Here is a 22,508-nt window from a genome sequence, read left to right as displayed (position 1 = left end):
ACTGCCTCTCCACAGTGAAGTGTCCAAAACACAGGCAGGTTCTCACCAGAAGGCCTGAGCAGGGATCAGAAAGTAGAGAGACACACGGGCACTCCAGCCCCAGAGGCATGCGATCACTGGGCGGAGGGGAGCAGGGGGAGAGGAAGAGCAGCGCCCAGGCCGCAGAATACCAAGCCCAGGAGCGCCATGCAAGTCATGAAGCAGCACCCGCCCCACATCGCTCCCAGACATCCAATGGACGCAACCTCCCCCCACAGAGCAGAACGGTGCCACTTCTTTTGGCCTGGAGCTGCTGCTTCCTGCCCAGGCTGGTGACAGAGACCTGCCCAAGCAGAGCTTGGTGGGGGCAGGGGGCCCGAATGCCCCAAGACACTCCCTGCCCGCCAGGGGCCCATGGGGGGGGCACAAGGAGGGCTGTAAAGAAGAAAAGCCTCTCGCCTCAAAAGGGTGTGCTTGGAGCCCACTGGCGGGGGGCGGGGGGCGGATCTGGCTGGCACACGGGGCTGCCCCCGGGGCCCTGCAGAAGCCGCGCAGCGTCCTGGCCAGGCCGGGCTGCTCAGCGGCTACTCTGAGGAACCGGCTCCGTCGGGGCTTCTGCACGCAAGCCAAGCCGGGAGGGAGGGAGGGAGGGAGGGGGCCCCTTCCCGGCCCCAGCCAGCAGTGGAGGTGCCTGGAGCGCCCCTCTCCCCAGCCCCGGCAGGGCCCAAGGGGCCTCCTCGGAGGCAGGGCCTCTGCCTGCCAGTGCGGGCCCCGCTCTTGCCCTGGCGCCCGGCGCCCGCGACTCACCTGCCTCCATGGCCAGGACCGTGATGTTGTGCCAGCCGGCGGCCTCCCGGTCCAGGGCCTGGCTGGTCACCAGGGCGCCCGACGTGGGGTCGATGCGGAAGATCGGCTCCTCCGTGTCCTCCGTGCTGCGCTCAATGGCATACCTGGGCGGGGGGGGGAGGGGAGCAGAACTCCTGTGAAGAGGCTGCGGGGGGGGGGCGGGGGGGTAGATGAGCCCTCAAGCCCCCGGGGGCCCAGTCCGGCCTCTGCCAGCGTTGATGCCGAATCCTCCCCACTGGGGAAGGGCGCTGCCTAGTTTCTCCTGCTTCCCAGATGACAGGCAGACAGCCGGAGAAGGGAAAGGAAGCAAGGGGAGGCCTGGAGCCCGTTGGCTTGTGGGGCCAGGAGGGCTGAGCCCCGGGGGACCCACAAGCTTCCCGCCATTGCTCAGCATGGGCCGCCCCCCCCCCCACGCCTGCAGTTTCACCAGCAGCAGCACCGCCAGGAGAAGAGCTAGCAATGGCCTCCGTTGCCCAACAGGGAAGGAAGGAAGGAAAAGCCCCGGCCCAAGGAGTGTGCCCCCCACCCCGCCCGGCCCCCTTGTTCCTCCCAGGGCAGGGCCCCCCTGGCCAACCACCCCCCAGCGCCAGCCAGGCCCATCCTTTGCTGCACATGCAGGCAGGCCTGCGGAGCGCCAGGCTGAGAGGAGGGGCCGGGGCACCACGAGGCTTCCCCCTGGCGCTGGCAGCAGAAGCAGCTGGCCCCACCCCGATCGCAAGTGGGGCGTTCCACGCAAGCCCCCCCCCCAAGAGCCGGGCGGGGGGGGGGAGAGGCCCCCTTCTTGCTGCTGACAAGCGGAGCTCACAGCCAGCTGAAGCCGCCGCAGGAGGGGGGGCACCTTCCCGCCCCACCCGGGCAAGCGCAGAGGGCCCAGCCTCAGCCCTGATGCTCGGGGGGGGGGGGCAACAAGGAGGCGCTGCGGATACCGCCCAGGAGAGGAGACCCAGTCCAAGAAGGGGCCTTGGTCTACGGGGGCCATTTCACGAGGCTGGCAGGAAGGGAGGGAGGCGGACCTGCTCCTGGGAAGCCAGACCCCAGAGCCACCCCACACGGCTGCGCCCCACTTGCTGCTGCCCGGACAGAGGAAGGCCCCAGGCCTGCAGTGGGGGGGGTGGGCTCATCTGGAGTGTCCCTGAAGAGCTAGAGTCAAGGGCCGCAGCAGGGGGAGGCAGCCAGCCAGCCAGCCCCTCTGGCAGTGGCCACAGCAGGGCCAGGAGCCCCCCCAGCCCCCCCTGTATTCAGCTGGATGCAGAAGGGTGGGGAGACCCCCCGGGGGGGCACCACGGCCCTTGCCCTGCCCTTGACAGAGGCCCTGCAAAAAGACACAGGCGGTGCCAAGGAGACTTGTGGGGCTGCTGGGGAGACGCTGGCACCCAGGCAGTCTCCTCCCACCAGGACACACCCTGCCACGGGGCGGGTGCAGCCCCCAGGGGTCCAGACTGTGCCCAGCCCAGACGGAGACTGCCCGCTTGTGGCACCCTGCGGGGGGGGCTCCTTCCCTTCAGGCAGGAGGGGGTGGAATACAGAAAAGGGGGGCACAAGGAGCACGTGGGGGGGGGAGACTCTGAGCTGCACTGCCAGGAAGCTGATTTCTGAGCCCCAGGAGGGAGGGGGAAGCGCACGCAGAGGGCAGCAGGTCATCCAGGCAGCCCCCCCCCCCCCGCGCCTCCACCCGCCATACCCTCTAGTATGCCATCTGCATGACTCTGAATTGACGGGATGTGACTCTGCAAAATGTCCCTCCCAGGGACTAGAAGCCTGTTGATTGCTAAAAGGCTGAGCCATTCTCCGGATCCTGACCCCAGGGCCAAGTCCGGTGATGTGGGAAGCCAAGGAGAGCTTTAGGGACCCCCTGCGCCCTCCTCCTCCTCCTCCTCCTGCACAGCCGCTCCTCCCCCCACCCCTAAGTGGGGTCTTGTCCCCCCCCCCCCACACACACGCTCCCCGCCATCACAGCCGATTCCCGGGGGGGGGCGGGCAAGGGGCTGCTTTACCGGACGGGGCTGTTTGCGGCGTCGGGGTCCAGTGCGGTGACCACACCCACCAGGGAGCCCACCAGCGCATCTTCCGGGACCTCCATCAGGCCGTCGGGGGGCTGGAACTCAGGCGGCTCGTCCACGTCCAGCACGGAGACCCGCACGATGGCCTGGTCTCGGAAGGCGCCCAGGTCCACGAAGCGGGGGTCGGCAAACTTGTTGAGGGCCTCCAGCACCACCGTGTGCACCGCCTGCGCCTCGAAGTCCAGGGGCTGCAGCCAGAGGGGAGGGGAGGGGGTGGGCGGGGCTGGGGGCTTGCAGGAGCAGGGCAGCCAGAGGCCTCCAGGGCAGGGGAGGCTCCCCGGGGGCAGAAGCCGCCCCCAAGGAGCCAGGCGGCCCCCGGAGCCTTGGAGGGCACCAGCAACACCCCACCACCACCACCACCACAGTGGCCAGGAGAAGCCAGCAGCACAAGTGCACCCGCAGCAAAGGCTTGCTTCAGGCCCGAGACCGGCCTAGCCTCAGGCAGGGAGGGGCCCCGCTGAGGAGGAGGGGGAGGAGGAAGGCTTTCCCTCTTCCCTAGGATGCTGGGCAGAGGGGCCGGCAGGACAGCACCGTCCTTCCTCTCCAGCAGCAGCAGGAGGCTGAGAGAGGGTCCCCCTCCTCCCTCCTAGGTTTCTACAAGCACATGATCAGAAAGGAGGCTGCCCCCCCCCCACACACACACAACAGCGAGGAGCCTCTGAAGTGGCTGGGCAGCAGGCAAGCCAAGAAGCCTGGGGAAAGTGGCAGCACAGCTGCTGCAGGGGCCCGCCTGGTGGGAGGAGGAGGAGCCCGGAGGAGCAGCTTGTGGAGCCAGGGAGCGGCCGCCCAGAAGTGCCACCGGGCTCCAGGGCCGCCCGGAGCTCAGTTCCTCTGCTGGCAGGATCTGGAGCCTCGAAAGAACGGAGGCCGTGTCAGCCACACCGGACTGGCCCAGGTCCAGGACACACTCACCCTGGCACACCTTCCACCAGAGGGCACCGCAGGGTGGGGAAGGCGTCCGTCTAGGCAGAGGGCTGTGCCCCATGTGCCTGCCGAGCTGGTGCTGGCCAAGAGAGCCCCGCCTGCCCCCTGGAGCAGCTGGGCCAGGAAGCCCTCCCCACCCTTCCCTCTCCCCAAGGGGGGGCTGGGGGGCTGAGCCCCCCGCCTCCTGGGCCCCCTCCTCCTCTGTGCCCCCAGGCAGGAAACCACCATGCCTGGAGGCCCACTGCATGTGGGTGGGGCTGCGATCCTCCAGTAGGCTGGGGTTGTCTCCACTGCAGCACCGACCAGCCTCTGCGCTCCCTCCTACCTCTTGCCAGCCAGGCCCCCTCCCCTCCCGGGAGGACCGCAGCACCCTCCCCGCAGCCTCTCCAGGCCCTCCGACACACCCGGGGCACGGCCACGTCCCCCTTCGCGGGGAGAGCAAGCTCCGCGGCTCCTTTGCCCCCCGTGGCCCAACCAACTTGGGCGCCTCCGTGGGCTTGGGAGGGGGGCAGCAGTGGGGGCTGGAGAACAGGTGGGCCAGTGGAGGAGGGGGCTGGCAAGGGATGGGGCCTTCCTGGACACCCGTGGGAGCAGAGAGGACACCGGCCCGGCTGCACCCGGCCCCCAGGGCAGCTGCTGGCTTGCCGAGAGGAGGCCGGGCCGCCCGCTCACCTTCTGCACGGAGATCAGGGCTTCCTGCGTGTTGCCGTCCGTCGTCACCCGGAAGGCCCCCCGCCCCGCCTCGTCCTTGACCTGGTAGGCCATGTCGGTGTTCTCGCCCACGTCCGAGTCCTCGGCCTTCACTCGCCCAATCAGGGTGCCCACAGGAGCCGTCTCCGCAATGCTGAACTGGTACATCTCTTGCAGGGGGGAGCAGAAAGAGCCACTGGCTGGGGGGGGGCAAAGGGGGCGCCTGCCCGAAGGCCACCCCCAGCCTCCACCTCCGAGGGCGGCCCCTGCACTGCTGCCCGGGCCCAGGAGCCGGGGGGGGGTGGAGCTGCTCCTAGGGAAGGCGGTCAGACTGACATGGTGGTGGGCCGGGGGGAGCTCCGACCTCTCCAACACCCCCCCACCCAGCTTTGCTTCCGAGGCGCCAAGGCCTGCTCCGTTCCTGGACAGTCCCCCTCCCAGATAACAGCCGCTGCTCGCCAGCCCCACAGCCCCATAGCAAAAGCTCACTCTGTGGGAAGCGCGGGGGGTTGTCGTTCACGTCGGTGATGACGATCGTGACGGTGGTGGAGCCCGAAAGGCCCCCCAGCTGCCCGGCCATGTCCGTGGCCCGGATGACCACCTCGTACCGGTCCTGAGTCTCCCGGTCCAGATCGGCCACAGCCGTCCGGATGATGCCTGCAAGAGGCCGCCGGAAGAAGGGCCCAGTCAGGAGGGCAGGTGCCGCCGGATGGGGTCCCCCCCAGCAGAGCTGCCCCCGCCCGGCACAGGGCAGGCGCTCAGGGAGAGAGCCCCGTGCACAGGGGTGGGCAGGCACACAACATGCCCCGGGGGGGGGGACTGGCCCTGTTTAGGCCAGCAGTGCCCCTCCCAAGGCTGCCGCTGTGGTCACCGGTGTGTGCATGCACAGGGGTGTGTGTGTGTGTGTGTGAGATGACTGTTATTTGTAATCCCCGCTGAGACAGGGAATCTTTGTGAACTTTGTCTGGAAAAGTGAAAAATCCTATATACTTTTTCTACAATTTATATACTTATAAAAAGCATTGGACTCCCCATGAGCCACCAGCCCCCTTCTCTCCCCCTGCCCCACAAGCATAGGTCAGCCCACAGAATGGAGGACGCAGAGAGCAGGAGGAAGGAGCCTGGGCGGGGGAGCCACTTCCGGGGAGGTGCAGGCAGGGCTGGGGGGCGGAGGTCCTGCCCCAGCTGCAGCCGCAGGCCCCTCACCCCCCCCCCCGTGCTCTTTGGGCTGCAGCTGCTGCAGGGCAGAAGGAAATCCTGCCTGGCGCTGGGTGTGATCCAAGGATTCCGGCTGCCTGTTTGTCTGACCACCAAAGAGAAGCAGCAGCTGCTGCTTGGAAGCTCCACCAATGAAAAGAAAGATCTTCCTGATGAACTCTCTAGCCGACTCTATAAATAGTTGCCACCCTTGAGAAGGCGGCAGAGGCACAAAGCCGGGAGCGCACACGCACGCACACACACACACGCACACACACACACCCCTCTCCACCAAGGCCAGGAGCTTGCTGGGGCCAGGAGGCAGAAAGAGCGGGGGGGGGGGGGCAGGAGGGCCTGGCCACGTGCCCAAGTGCTGCCCAGGAGTCACCCGCCCCGCCCCGCACTTTGCTTCTGCGCCACAAGATTGCCCTCTGTGCCCCCCAGCAGCAGCAGCAGCCCCTCCTCTTCCACTGGCCTTCATGGGAGGGGGATCTGCCTGTTGCCTCCCCCCACCCCCCACCCAATTCTGCCCACACCCACATGTATCACAACCCATCCCCCAGCACTGGCCTTCCCAAATGGTCTCCCCCCCATTTTCAGGGCGCACGTAAAAGGAGTGTGGATCGGGGCCCTGTCCCCCCAGCACCAGCAGGCAGCAACACAGCCGGGTGTGGGTGTCCCACAAACAGGATCCCATCCACAGGGCCTCTTCATGGGGAGGACGAGCAAGACCTGCTGAGAAGCAGCCTGCCCAGGCTGGCCCGTGGCATCAGCCCCCCAGCCCTGCCCGGCCCCTCCCTAGCCCTGCACAGTGGCTGCAGCTCCCTGACCCCAAGCAAGGTCAAGCAAAGAGTGTCGACTCCGGGCGCCCACAGAGTCCTGTGGTTTTCTTTGGCTAGGATCCCGGAGGGGCTGACCATGGCCACCTCCTCCCACGCAGCGTCAGCATCTTCCCATTTCACTGCTGCCCGATCTAGTCCCAGCGGGGATTCGAACCGGCAACCTTTCCCCGCTGCGCCACTGAAGGCGACCCCCAAGCAAGGGGACCCACCCAAAGGCCAAGGGTTAGGGGGAGCCGGCGGGGGGTTGGCAGCCTGCTCCGGAGGGCCCGCTTCCGGGCTCCCTCTGGTGCTGCAGGGAAGGCCCCTCGGAGTCCAGGCTGCCAGGGAGGCCAGCAGGCAGGCAGGGCCCCTTCCCTGGGTGGGTGGCGCTTCGGCTCCCCCTCCGCGGGGGTGCTGTGAGGCTCAGCTTCCCTGGGTGGTCCTGGAGGAGGACGGGAGGGGGCTGAGCCTGACGCTCCGACAGCTTATGGGGGGGCCCAGCCCCACAGAGCGTGGAGACGGGGGCAGCCCAGGACGCCAGGCTGACTCCCAGAGGCATCACGCCGCGCCGGGAGTGGAAGGAGCTGCCCGCCGGGTCTCTCCGGGCCTGGCGGCTGCCCTCCAAGGCCTGCCACCGCCGCCTCCCCCCCCCTTGCAGCTTTCCCTGCTGCACACCAAGGGGGGGGGAGAGGCGGGGGGAGGCTTCTTGGCCCACAGATGGCTGCTTGCCGGAGGGCCGCCACGGGGCCCCGAGATCCCCTGCCCGCCCTCTTTGGATTTGGAATCCAGGCAGCTCCTCTCCTCCTCCCCCCCCCCGCTGAGATGGCCAGAGGCCCACAGAGCAGCACCCATCCCGCCCCCCCCTCCTGCTCCTGGTGGTCCTAGCAGAGAGCGGCCAAGGACCTCCCAGGAGGCAAAGGCGGCAGCCCCGGCCGGCCCCTTCACCGCCTGCATTAGCCAGCCTGGTCTCTCTTGCCCCGGTGGTGGCGGCGGGTACTGAGGCTGGGGTCTCGCACCAGAACTCGGGCGCGGGGGGGGGGTCCTCCTTCCTCGCGCTCTGGCGACTGCAGCTGCCTCTTGGCTAGGAGGGGGCCGGCCTTGGCAGACGCTCCTCAGCAGCAGCCGCCGCAGCCCAGACAGCCCCCGGAGCCCAACCCCCAGCGCCCGAGGAAAGACGCCACTTGCCGGGGGTCCCCAGCGAGGAAATCCCCGGCACTTGGGCAAGGCACACTTGGCCGTGTCCCAGGAGCGGGCAGGAGAAAGCCCCGGGAAGTGGCCGGGGGGGGGGGCAGGCAGACAGCGCTGGGAGAGGGGCCGGGGCCAGATGGGCCAGCCCCTCCAGGCAGGGACTCACACGCCTCCCCCCCCCCAGCAGATGGGCTGGAAGGCTTGCCGAGGGCAGGGCGGAGGAAGGCTGCCCTCGTGAAATATTCATTCCCACTTTACACCGGCAAATACATCCTCATTTCCCAAGAAGGCCCGGCGGCCGCTTGCCCGGAGCAGGGAGGCCTTCCTTAAAGGGGCCGCTGGGCCGGCCGGCAGCGCAGCCCACTCGGCTCCTGCACAGCCCAACCCGCCCTGCGTGCGTCCCCTCCCGGCGCCGGTCCAGCAGTCAGGAGCCAGGGGTCTGACCCACAGGCAAAGGGGAGCCTTCCCCCCCCATGACCCAAGAGGGCCACCTGACCGCCCAGGGCTCTGCCCCGGCCTGGCTTCGCTCCTGCCTGCCCCTCCGTCTGGCCGGCTCCCCAGGAGGACAGCAGTGGGTCCTCCCCGCCCCGCCCTGCAGAGCTGGTGGGGAAGGCTGGCTGAGACCCCCCCGGGGGTGGCTGCTTCAGGCACTCGGCCCAGGCACACACTCCCCCCCCCCGCCGCCCTCCCTTCTGCGCTTGAAGGCCCCCCCCCCCGCCCTGCCCCCCCCCCCCCGAATGTGTGAGAGTCCAGCCAGGAGGGCCTGGATCCATCTGGCCTGGCTTGGCAGCACAAGGCGGGAGGGACGTGGTCAAAGTCAGAGAGGGGACCCAAACGGCACTCCGTGACCGTATTTTACGAAAAATGGATGTGCCGGATTTTATGGCTCCTTTTACAACGTTAATGATCACTGCAAGTGAAGCTGCGGATATGGGCAATTAAAGCCCCTGCTCGTCTGGGCCCAGGAAGGAGCGGCCAGGCAGGCTCTGCCGCTGCTGCTGCCGCTGCCCGGTGCATGAGGGGACCCTGGCCTTTGCCCCGGCCCAGCCCCACGCTTGGGCTGCTGGGTGGGGGCAGGAAGGGCTGCCCCACCGCAGCCAAGCATGCTCAGCTGGGCAGCCTCTCCCTGGACCGTGGGCAGCCCCCACCACACACACACAACCCCCCCCCAGCTGGGCGGGCGGGCGGGCCAGGGAGCCGTTGCCCTGTGGAAGGCAGCGGGTGTGGGCAGGCTCCGAGGGGGGGCACCAGGCCAGGGACCCCACACTCCCCTCACAGGCAACAGCCCCACAGCATCCCGCAGGGCCTGCCTGCCTGGCTGCAGGGAGAAGCTTCTTGCTACTTCCGGATGATTCAGCGGGCCGTGCTTGCTTCCCCACAGCGTTCGTGGGGGCAAAAAGGGGGCAGGGAGGAAAGCCCAGGACCAGCTGCCAAGGGGTCCAGGCAGACCCTCTGGGTCGCGGGAGGAGGATGCTCTGCCCTGGTGGGGGGGGGGCTCCTGAGGAAGCTCAAGGCATCCAGGCAGCATCTCTGTGGGGCCAGGAAGGGGAGGGGAACCTGTGCCGCCTGCCTGCCCTGCCCTTTCCCCCTCCCCACAAGCCCCAGGAACGCACATCCGGGAGCCACAGCAGGGCTCCCCCCCTCCCCACGGCTGCACCTCCCCCCCCTCGTTACCCCCTACATGCTAACGGCCAGTCACAGCATCATCTGCTTGGGATTTATCACCGGTGCCTTTTACAGCAGGCTTTATTAGAAGTTATTAAAGGATGGAGCAGCTTCCACTGTTCGTTCATTAAATATTAATAGAGCATTTATAAAGCAATCCTTAATTTAAAGTGTTACCTTTAATCAAAGGCCTGCTGCTAACCAGGCGCTCCCAAAGAGCCTTGGGGATCCCTGCAGCCCTCTCCGCGCGGGGGGGGGCACTCATGGGGGGGGCTGCCCGGCTAGGAGAGCTCAGCAGTGCCTCCGTGACATTTCAGGCCTCCCTGCCCGAAGGGAGGCTTTGCTCTAATGCAGATCTCCAAATGCCAACCAGGCTCCCCACAAACCAGGGCCGGGGGGGGGGGAGCCCGGGCCAGGGCTGGGGAGAGGCTGACAGGAGGGGGAGGAGGGGGAGGCAGCCAGCAGCAGGCCAAACGCCGGGGGGGGGGTTGGATCCGAGCCACAGGAGCCCCCCAGGCAGGCCAGCCTCCGTGCCCTCCTCCCCTGTGGGTCCCAGGGAGCTCCGCCTTGGCCAGCTGGTGAGATTAAAGGCTGGCCCCAGAGAGCTGCCTGGCCGGACAGCAGATGGAGCCCACGTCTCTGGGTCACAGCCGCACCCTCCTGCCGGAGACAGAGAGGGCCAGCTGAGGAGTTGGGCCCGGGGAGGAGGAAGGGGGGCCTGCCGCCACCCCCCCCCCCTTGGCCACCCCCCCTACAAGGAGCCTGGGGCCATCTCGGGGGGGGGGCTCTGGCTGGAAGTGGGGCTCCAGCGCAGAGGCCCCCCCGCCCCGCCCCACTCACCGCTCCTGCTGTCCACCATGAAGTGCTGCTCCCCGTCCAGCACGCTGTAGACCAGCCGGGCGCTGCTGCCATAGGTGGGGTCGTCGGCATCGGCCGCCATCACCTGCATGACCGAGGTCCCTGCGGGGAGACAGAGGAGAGGGCGGCCTCTCAGCAGGGGCCCCGGGGCCCCAGCAGCCTCCAAGGGCAACGCCCCCCCCGGCCGCCCGTCCCCTCTCCCTGGGGGCCAAGCGGGGTGGGGGGGTCTGGGGGGGGCTGTGCTCTCCCTTCCGCCCCAGGCAAAGCGCTGCATCCTTATGCGCCACACGTCACGGGGCCAAAAGCGTCTCAACGGGAGAAAAGCCCATCAAATGGCTGCAATTACGTTATTGATTTCCAAGGCGGCCTCATTAAACAGGGTGCTTCACGCTGCCGGTCCCTGCGATGGCTCTAATTGGACATCATGTTGCATTTGACAGCAGTGGGGCCCAGGACGTGAAGAGCGGGTGGTGATGGGCCGGGCGAGGGGGGGCCCGCGGGGAGGGCCCAGGGCCTAACCCTAACATAACCCTAACCCTTCGCCCCAGGGAGGGCGGGGAGTTCCAAAGGCACGGAGCCACCAGCAGGAAGGCCCCCGGCACCTCCGGAGGCAGGCGCGCGCGGAGCAGGGCCTCCAAAGGAGAGGCTAGCGGGGGGGGGGGGGCAGGTCCAGCCAGCCTTCCAGCCCCAATCCTTGGCCCCTCCACCATGCCAGCACCGCCGACCAGCAGGAGGGCGGCAGGGGTCCCCAGCAGCCCAGAAGGAGACCCTGCTCAGCCACGTGACTGAGGAGGGGAGGGCCACGGGGGGGGGCCGAATGGGTCTGAATGGCAGCCCACCAAGGGGCTGCTTCTGCAGAGTTAGGCCCTTTCCTCTGCCGAGCCCAGGACCTCCCCCCCCCCGACTGGCAGCAGCTCTCCAGGGGTCTTAGCTGGGGGGCGGCGGGGATGTCTCCCCCTCCCTGAGGCCTGAAATTAGGGGGGGTCATGCAGGGGCTCCCCCACAGAGCGGCTGCCTCCTCTCCCTGAGATGGATGCCTCTCTCGCCCGGCCAGCAAGCACCCCCCCCACCCCCCGACAGAAGCTGGAAGGCTGGCTGCAAACCAGCACAAGCAGCCTGGGACCCCGGTGGGGGGGGGGGCTCGGACCCCCTCCCCCTCCCCCCATGGGAGTCCCACCACTCAGGAATGGCTCTTTGAGAAGTGTCCTTGACACCCGGAGATCTGATCCAGACCATGCCACCCCACGGAATGTAGGGGGCGTGAGAGGGGCCTGCCATTCAGGAAAGAGGTTTCCTTCTGCTCCAGCTGGCCAGGCCACCTCGCAGGTCCCACTGGGCCCCTCCTCCCCTTCTGCTTCCTCGTCCTGCACTAGCGGGGCGGAGAAAGGGCAGCACCCCAAGGGCTGGGGACCAGGCCCAACAAGACTGGGTGGCGGAGGTGCACAGAGGACCCCCTGCCGCAAGGGCGCATGCCAGGATCCAGTGCGGGGGCAAAGCCGGGGGGAGTGTCAATCCAACCCGCTGGCGTGGGCGGAGCATGTGCAGTCCACAAGGGCTCCCGGTGGGAAAGCAGGGCCTGGGGGGGCTACGAGGAGCCTGCCTGGAGGCACCCCTGCCCAGGGAGGCTCTCTGGCACACACACACGGCCAGCCAGGCAGCCCTCGCTGGCCCACCCAGCCACCAGGTGAGCTTCACGGAGGGGGCAGGGCGGGGCAGCCCCACCGGGGAGGCCAAGCCCTCTGCCTCCCCCACACCTCTCTGCAGAACGGCAACCCCCTCCCCGCCTGCGCCCCCCCCGCCTGCCTTTCAAAAGGAAGGGGCCCCCTCCTGAGCCAGCTGGGAGCTTCTCTCTGTCTTTTTCCTGAGGACATCGCTGGGATTCTTTCTTTAAGCAGCCCAGAAAAGGCCCTCCCAGCCAGGCCAAGAGCCCCTTTGCAGCACGAACCTTGCGGGGGGGGGAGGTTCATGCCAGGGAAGGGTCCCACCACCAGGACCCTCCTGGGGGAGTCCAGAGCCCTTTGGCCAAGGGAAGGCCTCTTTGCCACCACCACCCCAGCCGAATGTGAGGGCAAAAAGCCTGGCACCCCAGGGCTCCCCACTGCTCCCCCTTACCCGCCCCCCCCGCCCCCAGCTTGGCACAAGATGGGTTCCGGCTGCTGAGGCTGCAGGGTGCCCCCACCCACTGCCCCAGGCCACCTGTGCGGATGCCAATACAAAGCCCCCCCCGCTTTGTTGGAAGTGAAGGACTTTGCGCTGTCTCTTGTCTCAGTGACATAGGAGGGCAGACTAGTGAGTCAGAGGGCTAGAGGGTCAAGACATTGGTCATCCTTTCTCTACTGCTCTATCCCTTTGGAATGTAGATTGCTACTCTCAGAGACTAACTTCCTTCCTTCCAGGCAGCCACTTCCTTCCTCTCCCTGTTCCTTCTACCTAGCAACATGCAAGCAAGCTCCTCTCCCTGCACCATGTGTGCAGAGAAGATGCAGAATCCATCTGCATCCAGCTAGCTAGCTAGATTAGAGATCCTAACTCCTCACTTTCCTATCTAGAATGGAGTTCCTTAATACTGTAAATGCCTTATATATTGATTTGAAACTATGAACTGGCTCCAAGTTACTTTACTCTCAGCATAAAGCATGCCGAACCAAATTCCACTGTGTTGTGCCTCTGTGCACTCTGCTAGAATGAGAAAGGGGTTTCTCCTAGCAGAGAGAATTCCCAACATGCTTCACCCGCCCCAAGAGCTGTGGTGGTGGTGGTGGTGGGTGTTTCTGCGAAGCTCTTTCTCCCGCCCGTGCGGCTTCCAGCCCTGTGCAGGGGACTGAGGGGAACACGGCAAGGGCCAGGCAGGCAGGAGCCCCGACCCCAGCCAGGACAAAGCCCGAGCAGCCCTGGCCCTGTGGAGGGCCGGCCAGTCTCCCTCTCTCCAGCAACTGAGCCTCGGGAGGGACCCTCCGATCAGTGAACTGGTGCGGGGGGGGGGGGATAGGCCTTTCTCCGGCCCCAAGGCTCCTTGAAGCATCCCGCCAGAACTTCCCTCCATTCTAAAGGCCACTTTGACTTGGCTCGCTCCTTTGCTTGCACCAGCCTGGTGTGAATCAGGTGGCCTCTGGGTGTTCCCACCGTTGTTAAGTACCCAGACCATCATGCCAAGGGATGCTCCAGTGGTCGAAGGACATGCCACAATCGGGGAGAAACACCAGGCTCTTGAATTCAGTGCTCAGAGCAACCCAAACCCCATCCTGCCAGGAGGCCTGCCCAAGTCCAAGAGGAAGGTTTTAATCAACACCTGGCTGCCCCTCTTTTCCGTGCTAGACGGTAAATCTGCAAACCTCTTCCCTACAGAGGCAAAAGCCAGCTTTTGTGTGTAGTCCGTAGGAGAGAATTTGGGGGTGGCTGATTCTAGAATTTTGCTTTTTGTGTTAGCTTCCCTTTGTTAGTTGAGTCTTTGCTGCATGGCTCCTGCACACGTGCAGAGTTCACCATGATAGATGCTTTTGCTATCTGATAATAAATTTAATAAAATAATAAATTTATTTTATTTATCATTTATGTGTTTATTCAGTTTAAATACTGCTCTTCCTGAAGTGGCTCAGTGCAGTTTACATTAAAATCAAAACCACACAATAAAACTTAAGGCCCATGAGCCTCGTGTCTAAACAGCAGGCAGGAAGAAAGGTACCTCACATTTGGACTTGTTTGCCTGTAAACGCTCCTGCTTTTTCGACTTACTTACTTAAATGAACTAGATTCTGATGGCTGCAAACCTGATCTGGGCTGGAAACTGGCTCACTTCTACCTCCCCACGTTGCCTGCTCTGGCTTCCATGCTCGTTAAGAGGGTTTGATCAGTTTTGCTTCGTGTTCACCCTGCTTCTAGACAACACAGGGAAGGTTTCAAGGTTGTTTGTCTCACAGGAGACTAGAGGCAGCTCTACCGAGGTAGGATTTTAACGAACAGCAGAGGCCATCCGGCCCCACTCAAGAGTCTGCCTAAGAAGCCAGGGCTGGAGGTGGTGGAGAAAGAATCCCGGAGGAGACGAGGTGCAAGCATCGACTGGGTCCCTTTGCCCTCCTCAGCCCCTGCCCCCAAAGAGAGGAGCTCCAGGCCGAGAGGGCGGCTGCTCTTGCCCTGGTCCCCCCACCCCAGACCCAAACACTGCTGCCGCCGCCGCCAGTGGGAGGGCTAGTGCTGTGGCATCGCATGTGCTTTGAACGTAAGATCTGGGGCCTTCTATGTTCAAAGGACATGCGATGCCACAGCACTAGCCCTCCCGTGGTATCCTGGTGCCCCGAAGCCACTTAGAGCTTTAGAGGCCAAGCCCAGCGCCCCAAGTTTGCTCGTAAACAAACCAATAACCAGGCCAGGCCAAAAGACTTGGGGTGACTTGGAGCTGGCAAGTAGCTCCAGAAAGAAGACAAGCTGCTAGGCCCACTGAAGTTTCCAAGCTGTCTACACGGGTAGCCCTAGGCACTGCGCATTACAGCAGTCCAGCAGAGAGGCTGACTTAGCCTTTCCAGTGCCCTGCCCACCCCCCACCTCCGCCCCGCAAGGCGCGGTTCTCTCTCCGACATCGTTGGCAGCAAACGCAAAGAATCCCTTTGCTTCTTGGCAATCTCTCTGTCCCTCTCTTGAGCAACCGTCCCACACCCTTGTCGTGGAAGGGTCCCGCGGCCTGCCTGGCTTCTTTCCTGCTTCCAGGCCATCTCTCTCTCTCTGGGGTGTTTGCCTTGGCGATTCCTGCAAGCAGCTCCTGGGTGGTTCACTGGCCTCCGGAGTCTGTGCACCCCCCCTCCCCTCCTCGGGCCTCCCACGCCGCGTCCGTCCGCCCCAGCGGGAGACACCCCAGCGGCACTGCGAGGATTCAAGGAGCCGCGAGACAGAAGCCTCCCAGCCAGGCCGCTGCCCTTCGCCGCGTGGGAGCCCAGAAGAAACGCGGCCCCCACGGGCCCGGAGCAGGGCCTCCTCGGCAAGGAGGCGCAGCCGGAAGCCACAGCTGGCTGCCACTCTCCAGGCCCCGGCCGGCTTCCAAAGGAGCTGCTGCCGCTGCTGCCGCCGCCACTGAGGAAAGAGGCCTTGAGGAGGGAGCCACTGCAGACAGAGCGGCGGCAGCAGCAGCCACTCTGCGCATGGCCGCCATCCACAAGGCCAGCAAAGGCAGCGAGGAAACAGAAAAGACTCCTTGGCGACCCAAGGCCGTGTGCAGGTGACCTTGCAGCGGAAGGGGGGCCCAAAGGAAGTCCCCGCCAATCTGAGCATGGCTGCCAGGAGAGCCAGCCTCGGACCTTTGCTGTTGCCGGCATGAGGGAAGGGGGCAGCGGCATCGGGGCGGGCGAGGCCGTGCACTGAGCCGAGGCCCCTTGACCCCCTGCAGCTCCTCCTCACGGCCCAGAGGGTGGGGCCCCAGCTCAGCGGCAGAGCCCCTGCTTTGCACATGTCCGGCCCCAGCTCCGGTCACTGGCGGCAGCATCTCCTGGCCGGGCTGGGGACGGCCCTTTAGCTGCTGCCAGTCAGTGCAGGCAAGGCGGAGTGGAGCGGACCAAGAGCCGGAGAAGGCCGCTTGCTCTGTGTACCCGACAGGCCGAGAGAGTGGGTGGTGGGCGGCCAGGAGGAAGAGCTGCCGCTCCCACCGGATCATTGCCTCAGCCTGCCCGCCCCCCCCCCCGCCCCGCTCGCAGTGAGCAGCAACGATGGCGAGGAGCAGCAAAGGCAGCCGCCCCGAGGAGGAGCGCTGGGACAAGGCCGCTGCCAGGGTGTGGGCCACGCTCCCTCCCACAGCTGGGGGGCATGAGCGGGGGGGGCGGTATGGCCAGGCCACGGAGAGGCAGGAGGGGGCCGGGACGAGGGGCTCAGCAACTCCCCTCCCCACCCACAAGGCAGGATGGGGCGCCTGAGCTCAGAGCCAGAGCCTGTGTCTGGGGAAAGGGGAGCCGCCAGCACCACAGGGCTGGAGCCGGAGCCCTGGGCAGCCATGCGGCCTGGCCAAGCCAGCAGCCTGCCCGTCCCCGGCTCCTGGCCAGTGCCAGCCCTCCCAAGAGCCCCCTGCCCATCACACGAGCCATCGGTCTCTGGCACAGGGAGCCCCACAAACCCCTCCCTGGCAAGGTCCTGCTGGCCTCGTGGTGGTGGTGGGGGGGGGAGGACCTCAGAGGAGAGGACTTGCGTGCCAGCTCTGGAAGGAGGGAGCAGCCTCGCTGGCTGTTGTCGGGGGTGAGCGAGGCCGGGCTTGTCTGGACTGCTGATGCTCCCACTGGTCCCGCTGGGGCTGCTATGGATGAAGCTGGGGATTCCCCCGCTAGAGGAGCGATGCCAGGAGGACGGGCCGTGGAGGTCAGGTTCGCAAGCGCTGTGTGTTGTGCTGTGATCGCTGCAGTCAGAGTGTTTGTCCCAGTTAGAGGAGTCTTGATCTCTGCCGTGAGGTTGGTCCTGGCGGCACATGGGTGAAGTATGTGAAGATGGTCGGGATCGACCAAAGGGGCTCCATTGCGGGGTGGGGCTGAGCTCTTTAAGTTCGTAGTGGTAGTCTCGGATATCGGAGGGAGCCTCTGCCACATCGGGAGCTGCCGTCTACTGAGTCAGACCCTGGGTCCATCTCGCTCAGTATTGTCTTCACAGACTGGCCGCGGCTTCTCCAAGGTTGCAGGCAGGAGTCTCTCTCCGCCCTCTCTTGGAGATGCTGCGCCAGGGAGGGTGTTCATAATGAACATAATGGTGAACATCCACTGGGAGGGCTCCAAATGGCTCTCGGGTTCGGAGCAGAGGTCCTCCACCTCTGAGTGTGAGTAACCGGCTGGTGTGAGATGGCCCGGGACCGACCGAGCTAAGTAGGGCAAATCAAGATGATGCTCTTGGTCGAGGGAGTGATGTGGTGGCGGAGCAGGAGGTTGTGTTGCAGCTGCTGCTTCTTCGGCTTCAGCACAGGATCAAGGTCCTGGATAGAAGACTTCCATTGAGGAGGCTTCCGAAGTGGTTGGGCTGTTGGGTAAGCCAAAGTTGCAAGTGTCTCGAAACCCACCAGGTGGGGTTCTCTTTTTCTCTGGGGGGCATAGTGGCAGCCATCAAACCCGATGGAAGTGAGGTGGAGTTTGTCAGAGGGGCCGAGGGCGAAGTGGATGGTATCGAAGTGGTCGGTGCTGAAGTCAATTGGTACAGAGCCACAGACTCCCGGACAGACCCAATCTTAGGGGGCCGGAAGGCAAAGTGGTGGTAATAGGCTGCGAGCCCAACTGAGTCGGGGGTGAACCCCAAGCCGCTGTGTGAGGACAGTTGGTGGGATCGTCAGACCCAGCCTGCATGGTCCCGGGCAGTGGTCCCTCTGTGCGGAAGGAGTTTTGTTGTGGGTGGGTGGGTGGTATCAAGGTAGTGTCTGTGCAGCTGCATTCAGAGTGGGGCCTTCCTGATTCCACCTGAGCGGGATCGAAATGAACTGAGCAGACATCCAAAAACTTGTGAGCGTGCGCACATGTGCACACCTTGGAGGGAGCCGGGGTCGTGGGGGTCGAGGCCATCTGAGACGATGTTCATGCTTGCTCCCAAAGCCAAGCACGTAAGTGAGAGGCTTGGTGCTTCCTCGCTTGCTTGGTAAACTTAGCACAGTGAATGCACATGTGGACCTCCTTGTGGGCTTCATGGAGGCAAAAAGGGCAGCAGAGATGTCCATCAGTGGAGGGGAGTTTAGCTTCACAACAGACACACCTCTTGAAGGAGATCTTGCTGTCCAGACGCAAGGAGTGGAGAAGAGAAAGCTCTGATCCCTTGTGAAGGGGCGGGGGGGAGGCGGGGGTCACGGGGGTAAACCAAAAACCCAAACAGTAAAGATAGACTAGACTAACACCAAGAAAGAGCTAACAAGATAAGGAGAGAAAGGAGAGAAAATAAAGTGTGTGTCTGTCTGTCTGTGTCTGTGTCTACAACAACTACAACAAATATTTATATAGTGCTTTTCAACAAAAGTTTCCAAAGCGGTTAACATAGAGAAATAATAAATAAACAAGATGGCTCCCTGTCCCCAAAGGGCTCACAATCTAAAAAGAAACATAAGACAGACCCCAGCCAGTGTCACTGGGGGGCCCCTGTACGGGGTGGGGTGGGGGGGTCTAGAGCTCAGAGCAACTTGAGAGCTGAAGGAAGGAAGCCACACGCACACGCACACGCACACGCGTGCTTTTCACCAGGAGGGGCGGGGTTACTGCCAAAACACCGGAGAGACGTTCAGCTTGGAGGAACTCCGAGGTGGTCTCTGCCCAGGAGCAAAGCCCTTTGGTGTGGAGCACAGAGAGCCCATCGGAGGACCTCTGGAGTCCAGCCCAGAACGGCCAGTTTCTGGCTTGAGAGGCCGAGGCCAGGCCCAACGCCAAACCCCCACACTGGGGAGGCAGCTCCCACCCCCGCTGCCGGGCTTGGAGGCAGCTCCTCCAGCAAGCCCCACGAGGAGCAGAAGAGCCCCTGCGGGCACATCGGGGCTGCTGCTCCCCAGCCCAGCCCAGCCCAGCCCCAGGTGTGGTGTGAGGGAAGGCCCGGCTGCTTCTGGGCTCCGCAGGCGGGGGGGGGAGGCGCCTCCCCCGCCCCCAAGGGGACAGCCAGCCGGGCACCCAGGCACGTCGCTGCCGCCGCCGCTCCAAACCCTCCGCCTCGCTCTTCACTTCTGAGCCGTTTAATTTGCAGGACTCGCCTCCTTTCATGTCCGGAAAGTGCGCTCCTTCCTGCCTGTGATCTCCAATTTGGCACAGACGCGGCCTCCTTTGATATGCCTTGTTCCCATCAGCCCCTGATCAGGCGCCTCCATAATTGGGAGCGATTCTCAAATAATCCGAGGCGCCGCTAAGAGGCTGCACGGAGACTCCAAGGCCGCAGAGCCACCGGGGGCAAGAGCCGGAGCCGCCAGCCTCCCTGCCCCGCCCAGGGAGAGGGGAGGGGGCGCTCAGCACGCCAGCCCCCAAAAGGGGGGCCCAAGCGCAGCCCTGCCCAGGGGCCAGCAGAGCCGAGCCCCCTTGGCTCACCGGGGCACGCCGGCCAGGCTGCACTTCCCCGGCGGGCCAGGAGCCCTGGCTTTTCCCGAGCTCTCCCGAGGGGCTGGCAGGCGACGCGCCCCCTCCCCTTGTCCGCGGCCCCCAGGCACACCCACCCGGCCCCTCTGTGCCTCTAGCAGAGCCCGAGGGGCGACCCGGGCCGGAAGCCCTCCAGACTCCCAAGGCCAGGGAAGGCCACGGCCGGCTGAGCTCCACGCTGGCTCTTCCGCAGCTCCCACAGCGCTAGCAGCGGGGTCCGGAAGCAGCCCCGGAGCTGAGCCCCACTGGAGCGCACAGGCCGGGCCCCAGATGATGCACCACCCGGGGAGTTCTGGGCCCCAGCAGGGCCCTCCCCCACCCACGACGACCCTGCTACTCCGAGCACAAGGGGTGCCCGCTGGGCCACAGCAGAGCTGACCCCAGGCGCACGCATCAGCCTGAGAGCATCCTGTGGCAAGGAGTTGTGTGGGCTGACAGCACACTGTTGGAGAAGGGCCTGCTCTTGTCCATCGCCCAGGAGGCCGGCCCTGCCCCCTTGGACCAGCCTCCCACATGGCCCGTGGGCTGCTGCTTCCCCACACTCCGCCCTGCATCCCCCTGCCTCCGCACAGGCACCTGGCCTGCCCCAAATGCCCGGAATACACCTTGGGGGCAACGGCCAGGGCAGAACCGGCCCCCTCCCTCCTCCTTGACTCTGGCTTTGGGCAGGGACCCGCCTACCAGGCTCTTGCCCGGCAAGGTTTCCGGGGTGGGTCTTCTGGCATTCCCAGCCCCCCCCCCCCGGGCTCAACCCTTTGATACAGGATTGCCAAGACCAGCTGTCCAGCCTGGCGGCCCTGCAGCAGGGCAGGGCATCCACCTCAGGGGGCGGCAGGGCTCGAGCCCCCTCCGCCACGCCCCAGGGGAGCTCAGCACCCGCTGGGCTGCCCGCGCCAGCCAGCTGCTCTCCCCTTCGGTCCCCCAGAGCGGCGGCAGCAGCAGGCCACGGCCGGGCTCTGCAGAGTCAGGTGGCGCTCCCGAGGGGCCTTTGGGGGTTTGTTCCTGCTGCTGGGTCTTGGCGGGCTCTTCACCGAATCCTGGCCCGCCGCAGCTGCGCCCAGCTCGCCTCCGCAGTCCCCGCCACCACCACGGGAGTCCCCCCCCCCCCGTTCACCGGGCCTCCAGCTGGGCCGGCTGGCTTCAGTGGGAAGCTTCGGTTTGCAGGTGCTTGCGGTCATTTCGTTGCTTCCTGTGCAGGCTGTGCCTGGAAGGTTCGTGGCCAATGGCCCCACAAGGTCAAAAGCAAGGGGGTGGGGCTTGTGGGTGTCCTCAGCCCCGCCCCCATCACCCAAGCCCTGCTTTCAACCAAGAAAGCCCGGCCTTCCCGGTGCGGAGTCCGTTCTCACTGGGCACGAGGCACGGCCTCTGGGGGGAACTGCCCTGGGGCCGAGCGCTGAGACCCAAGAGAGGGAACCGGGGGCGGGGGGGTCGTCTCCCTCTTGTCAGCTGCGAGGAGCCGCAGCGGGGCTAGCCAGGGCCTGGGCAAAGCCCTCCCAGCCCCCTTGCCCAATTCCCAAGGCCAGGCAGCTGCTTTGCGACAGGCCCTCCCTGCACAAGGGCACTGGACGTGGCCAGGGCCGTGAGCTGCCACAGGCCCCAGAAGGAGGGCGCTGGTTCCACCCGCACTGGACGCCGCGCCGGATCCCCCTTCCGGGCCTGCAGTGCTCATCGTTGCAAGCCGGACCAGAAGGCAGCCCTGCCCCATCCCAGCCAGCGAGCTCACTCAGGCCTGCAGGCTGCGGCCAAGCCCGGCTCTCCCCTGGTGGCGCCCTTCAGCAGCTCCAGCACTTCCCGGAGGGCTCACGGGGCCGCCCCCTTGCTGAAGCGCAGCAGGCCTCGGTGTGGCCACTCTCTGGAGGGGAGACCCCGTGGGGCCGGAGCTCCGTGGCAGAAGAGCCCCTGCTGGGCAGGCAGGAGGTCTCGGGTTCAGTCCCTGGCGGCAGCATCTCCAGGGCGGGCTGGCAGAGAGCCCTGAGCGGCCGCCGCCAGACAATGCAGACCGGCCGGAGCGATGAGGGCCGGACTCGGGAGGCGGCGGCGGCTTCCTCGGTTCCTCGCCGGGCCCTTGAATTCGCCACTTCCTCTCTGCAGGCAGAGCAAACCCACCACTTGCTCATTCTGTTTTTATTGCATGTTATATTGCAACGGCACTTCCGCAAGAAAGGAAACCCAACATATCGGTCCCATTTGTGACGGCACTTCCATTTTCAGGAGAAAAGTGAAATGAGGTCTTGTCTGAAAGGCATCATTGCAGCTGCACAGCATGGCCTGCAACGGCCATGAAGCAGGCAGGGCTGGCCGAGCATGTCAGAGCGGCCAGGCCGGAGGGCAGGGACCTGCCTCGGCCCCACGGAGCCCCGCCCCTTGGGTGGCGTCTCAGGAGTGTTTGCCAGTCCCCCCCGGACTTGCAGCGGCAAAGCTCACCAGCAGCCGGCCTTTGAGAAGAAGAGAGGGCAGCATGGGACACCCTGGAGGGCCACCCAAAGACGGATTTGCCTGCTGCAGAGCAAAGGGTGGGTGCAGAGCAAGCACAGCTTGCCTTTCAGAAATCCAGTGTGGTTCCTAGGAGGCAAACAATTCTCTTCTGGATGCTGGCAAACTCACTTTGAAGACCATCATTTTTTGGTTCCGCTGATCTATGGCAGGAGGAACGACAGTTTCTTAGGTCACCCTCTCTCTGATTTCGGGGACAGGACAGGCCCTCTCCTTCAGCACCTGGCCAAGGTTCGTGATGGGCTGCAACAACCCTCCCTTGCCCCCGCCCCCCATCCAAGGGCTGCAACAACTCCAGACTCTGCTCTGCTGTGCCACGATCCAAAATGGGTCACTCTCCAAGATGCTCTTTGGGCAGCCTAACCTTGGCACCAGGGATGCGCACAAAACCGTTTTGCCTGGTTCAGTTCAGCCATGGAAGCCCTCAGTGGCTGTAAGTCCATCTCCCCCTGCCCAAATTAACATCCCTAGCACTCCAAACAAGGCCGGAACCAACCTGGGGGCTCGGCTCAACCTTGAGTCGAACCGGGCCCTGTTTGACTAGGGGTCGAGCCCTTGAATCAGGCCGGTTCAATGTCGAACCGTCTCGAGGTTGAGCCAGTTCATACTTCCCTACTGTGCACCACGCCCTTTCAACCCAATCCTATGCAGGCTTACTTGGAAACAAGGCTCACTGGGCCCAGTGGGTTTTGTTCCCAGGGTAACAAAACCCAAAGCCTTCGTTTCGGGAGATGCAGCAT

General features: G+C 65.0%; 1 protein-coding gene across 2 annotated transcripts in view; it reads right to left on the bottom strand.

Annotated features, from left to right (window-relative positions):
* Nucleotides 1–22,508, bottom strand: part of CDH22 (cadherin 22) — a 70,226-nt gene that overhangs the window by 19,485 nt on the left and 28,233 nt on the right. For both annotated transcript variants that reach the window (XM_053247548.1, XM_053247549.1), the window contains 5 exons: nucleotides 10,211–10,330; nucleotides 4,989–5,156; nucleotides 4,482–4,669; nucleotides 2,820–3,073; nucleotides 787–929 (listed from right to left, as the gene is read on the bottom strand). In XM_053247548.1, coding sequence (XP_053103523.1) covers nucleotides 787–929; nucleotides 2,820–3,073; nucleotides 4,482–4,669; nucleotides 4,989–5,156; nucleotides 10,211–10,330 — 873 coding nt within the window. The remainder of the gene's footprint in view (nucleotides 1–786; nucleotides 930–2,819; nucleotides 3,074–4,481; nucleotides 4,670–4,988; nucleotides 5,157–10,210; nucleotides 10,331–22,508) is intronic.

Source organism: Hemicordylus capensis, chromosome 4, assembly GCF_027244095.1.
Source record: "Hemicordylus capensis ecotype Gifberg chromosome 4, rHemCap1.1.pri, whole genome shotgun sequence".
In the NCBI taxonomy this organism is placed as follows: Eukaryota; Metazoa; Chordata; class Lepidosauria; order Squamata; family Cordylidae; genus Hemicordylus; species Hemicordylus capensis.
This window is presented reverse-complemented; position numbering and strand designations above follow the sequence as displayed.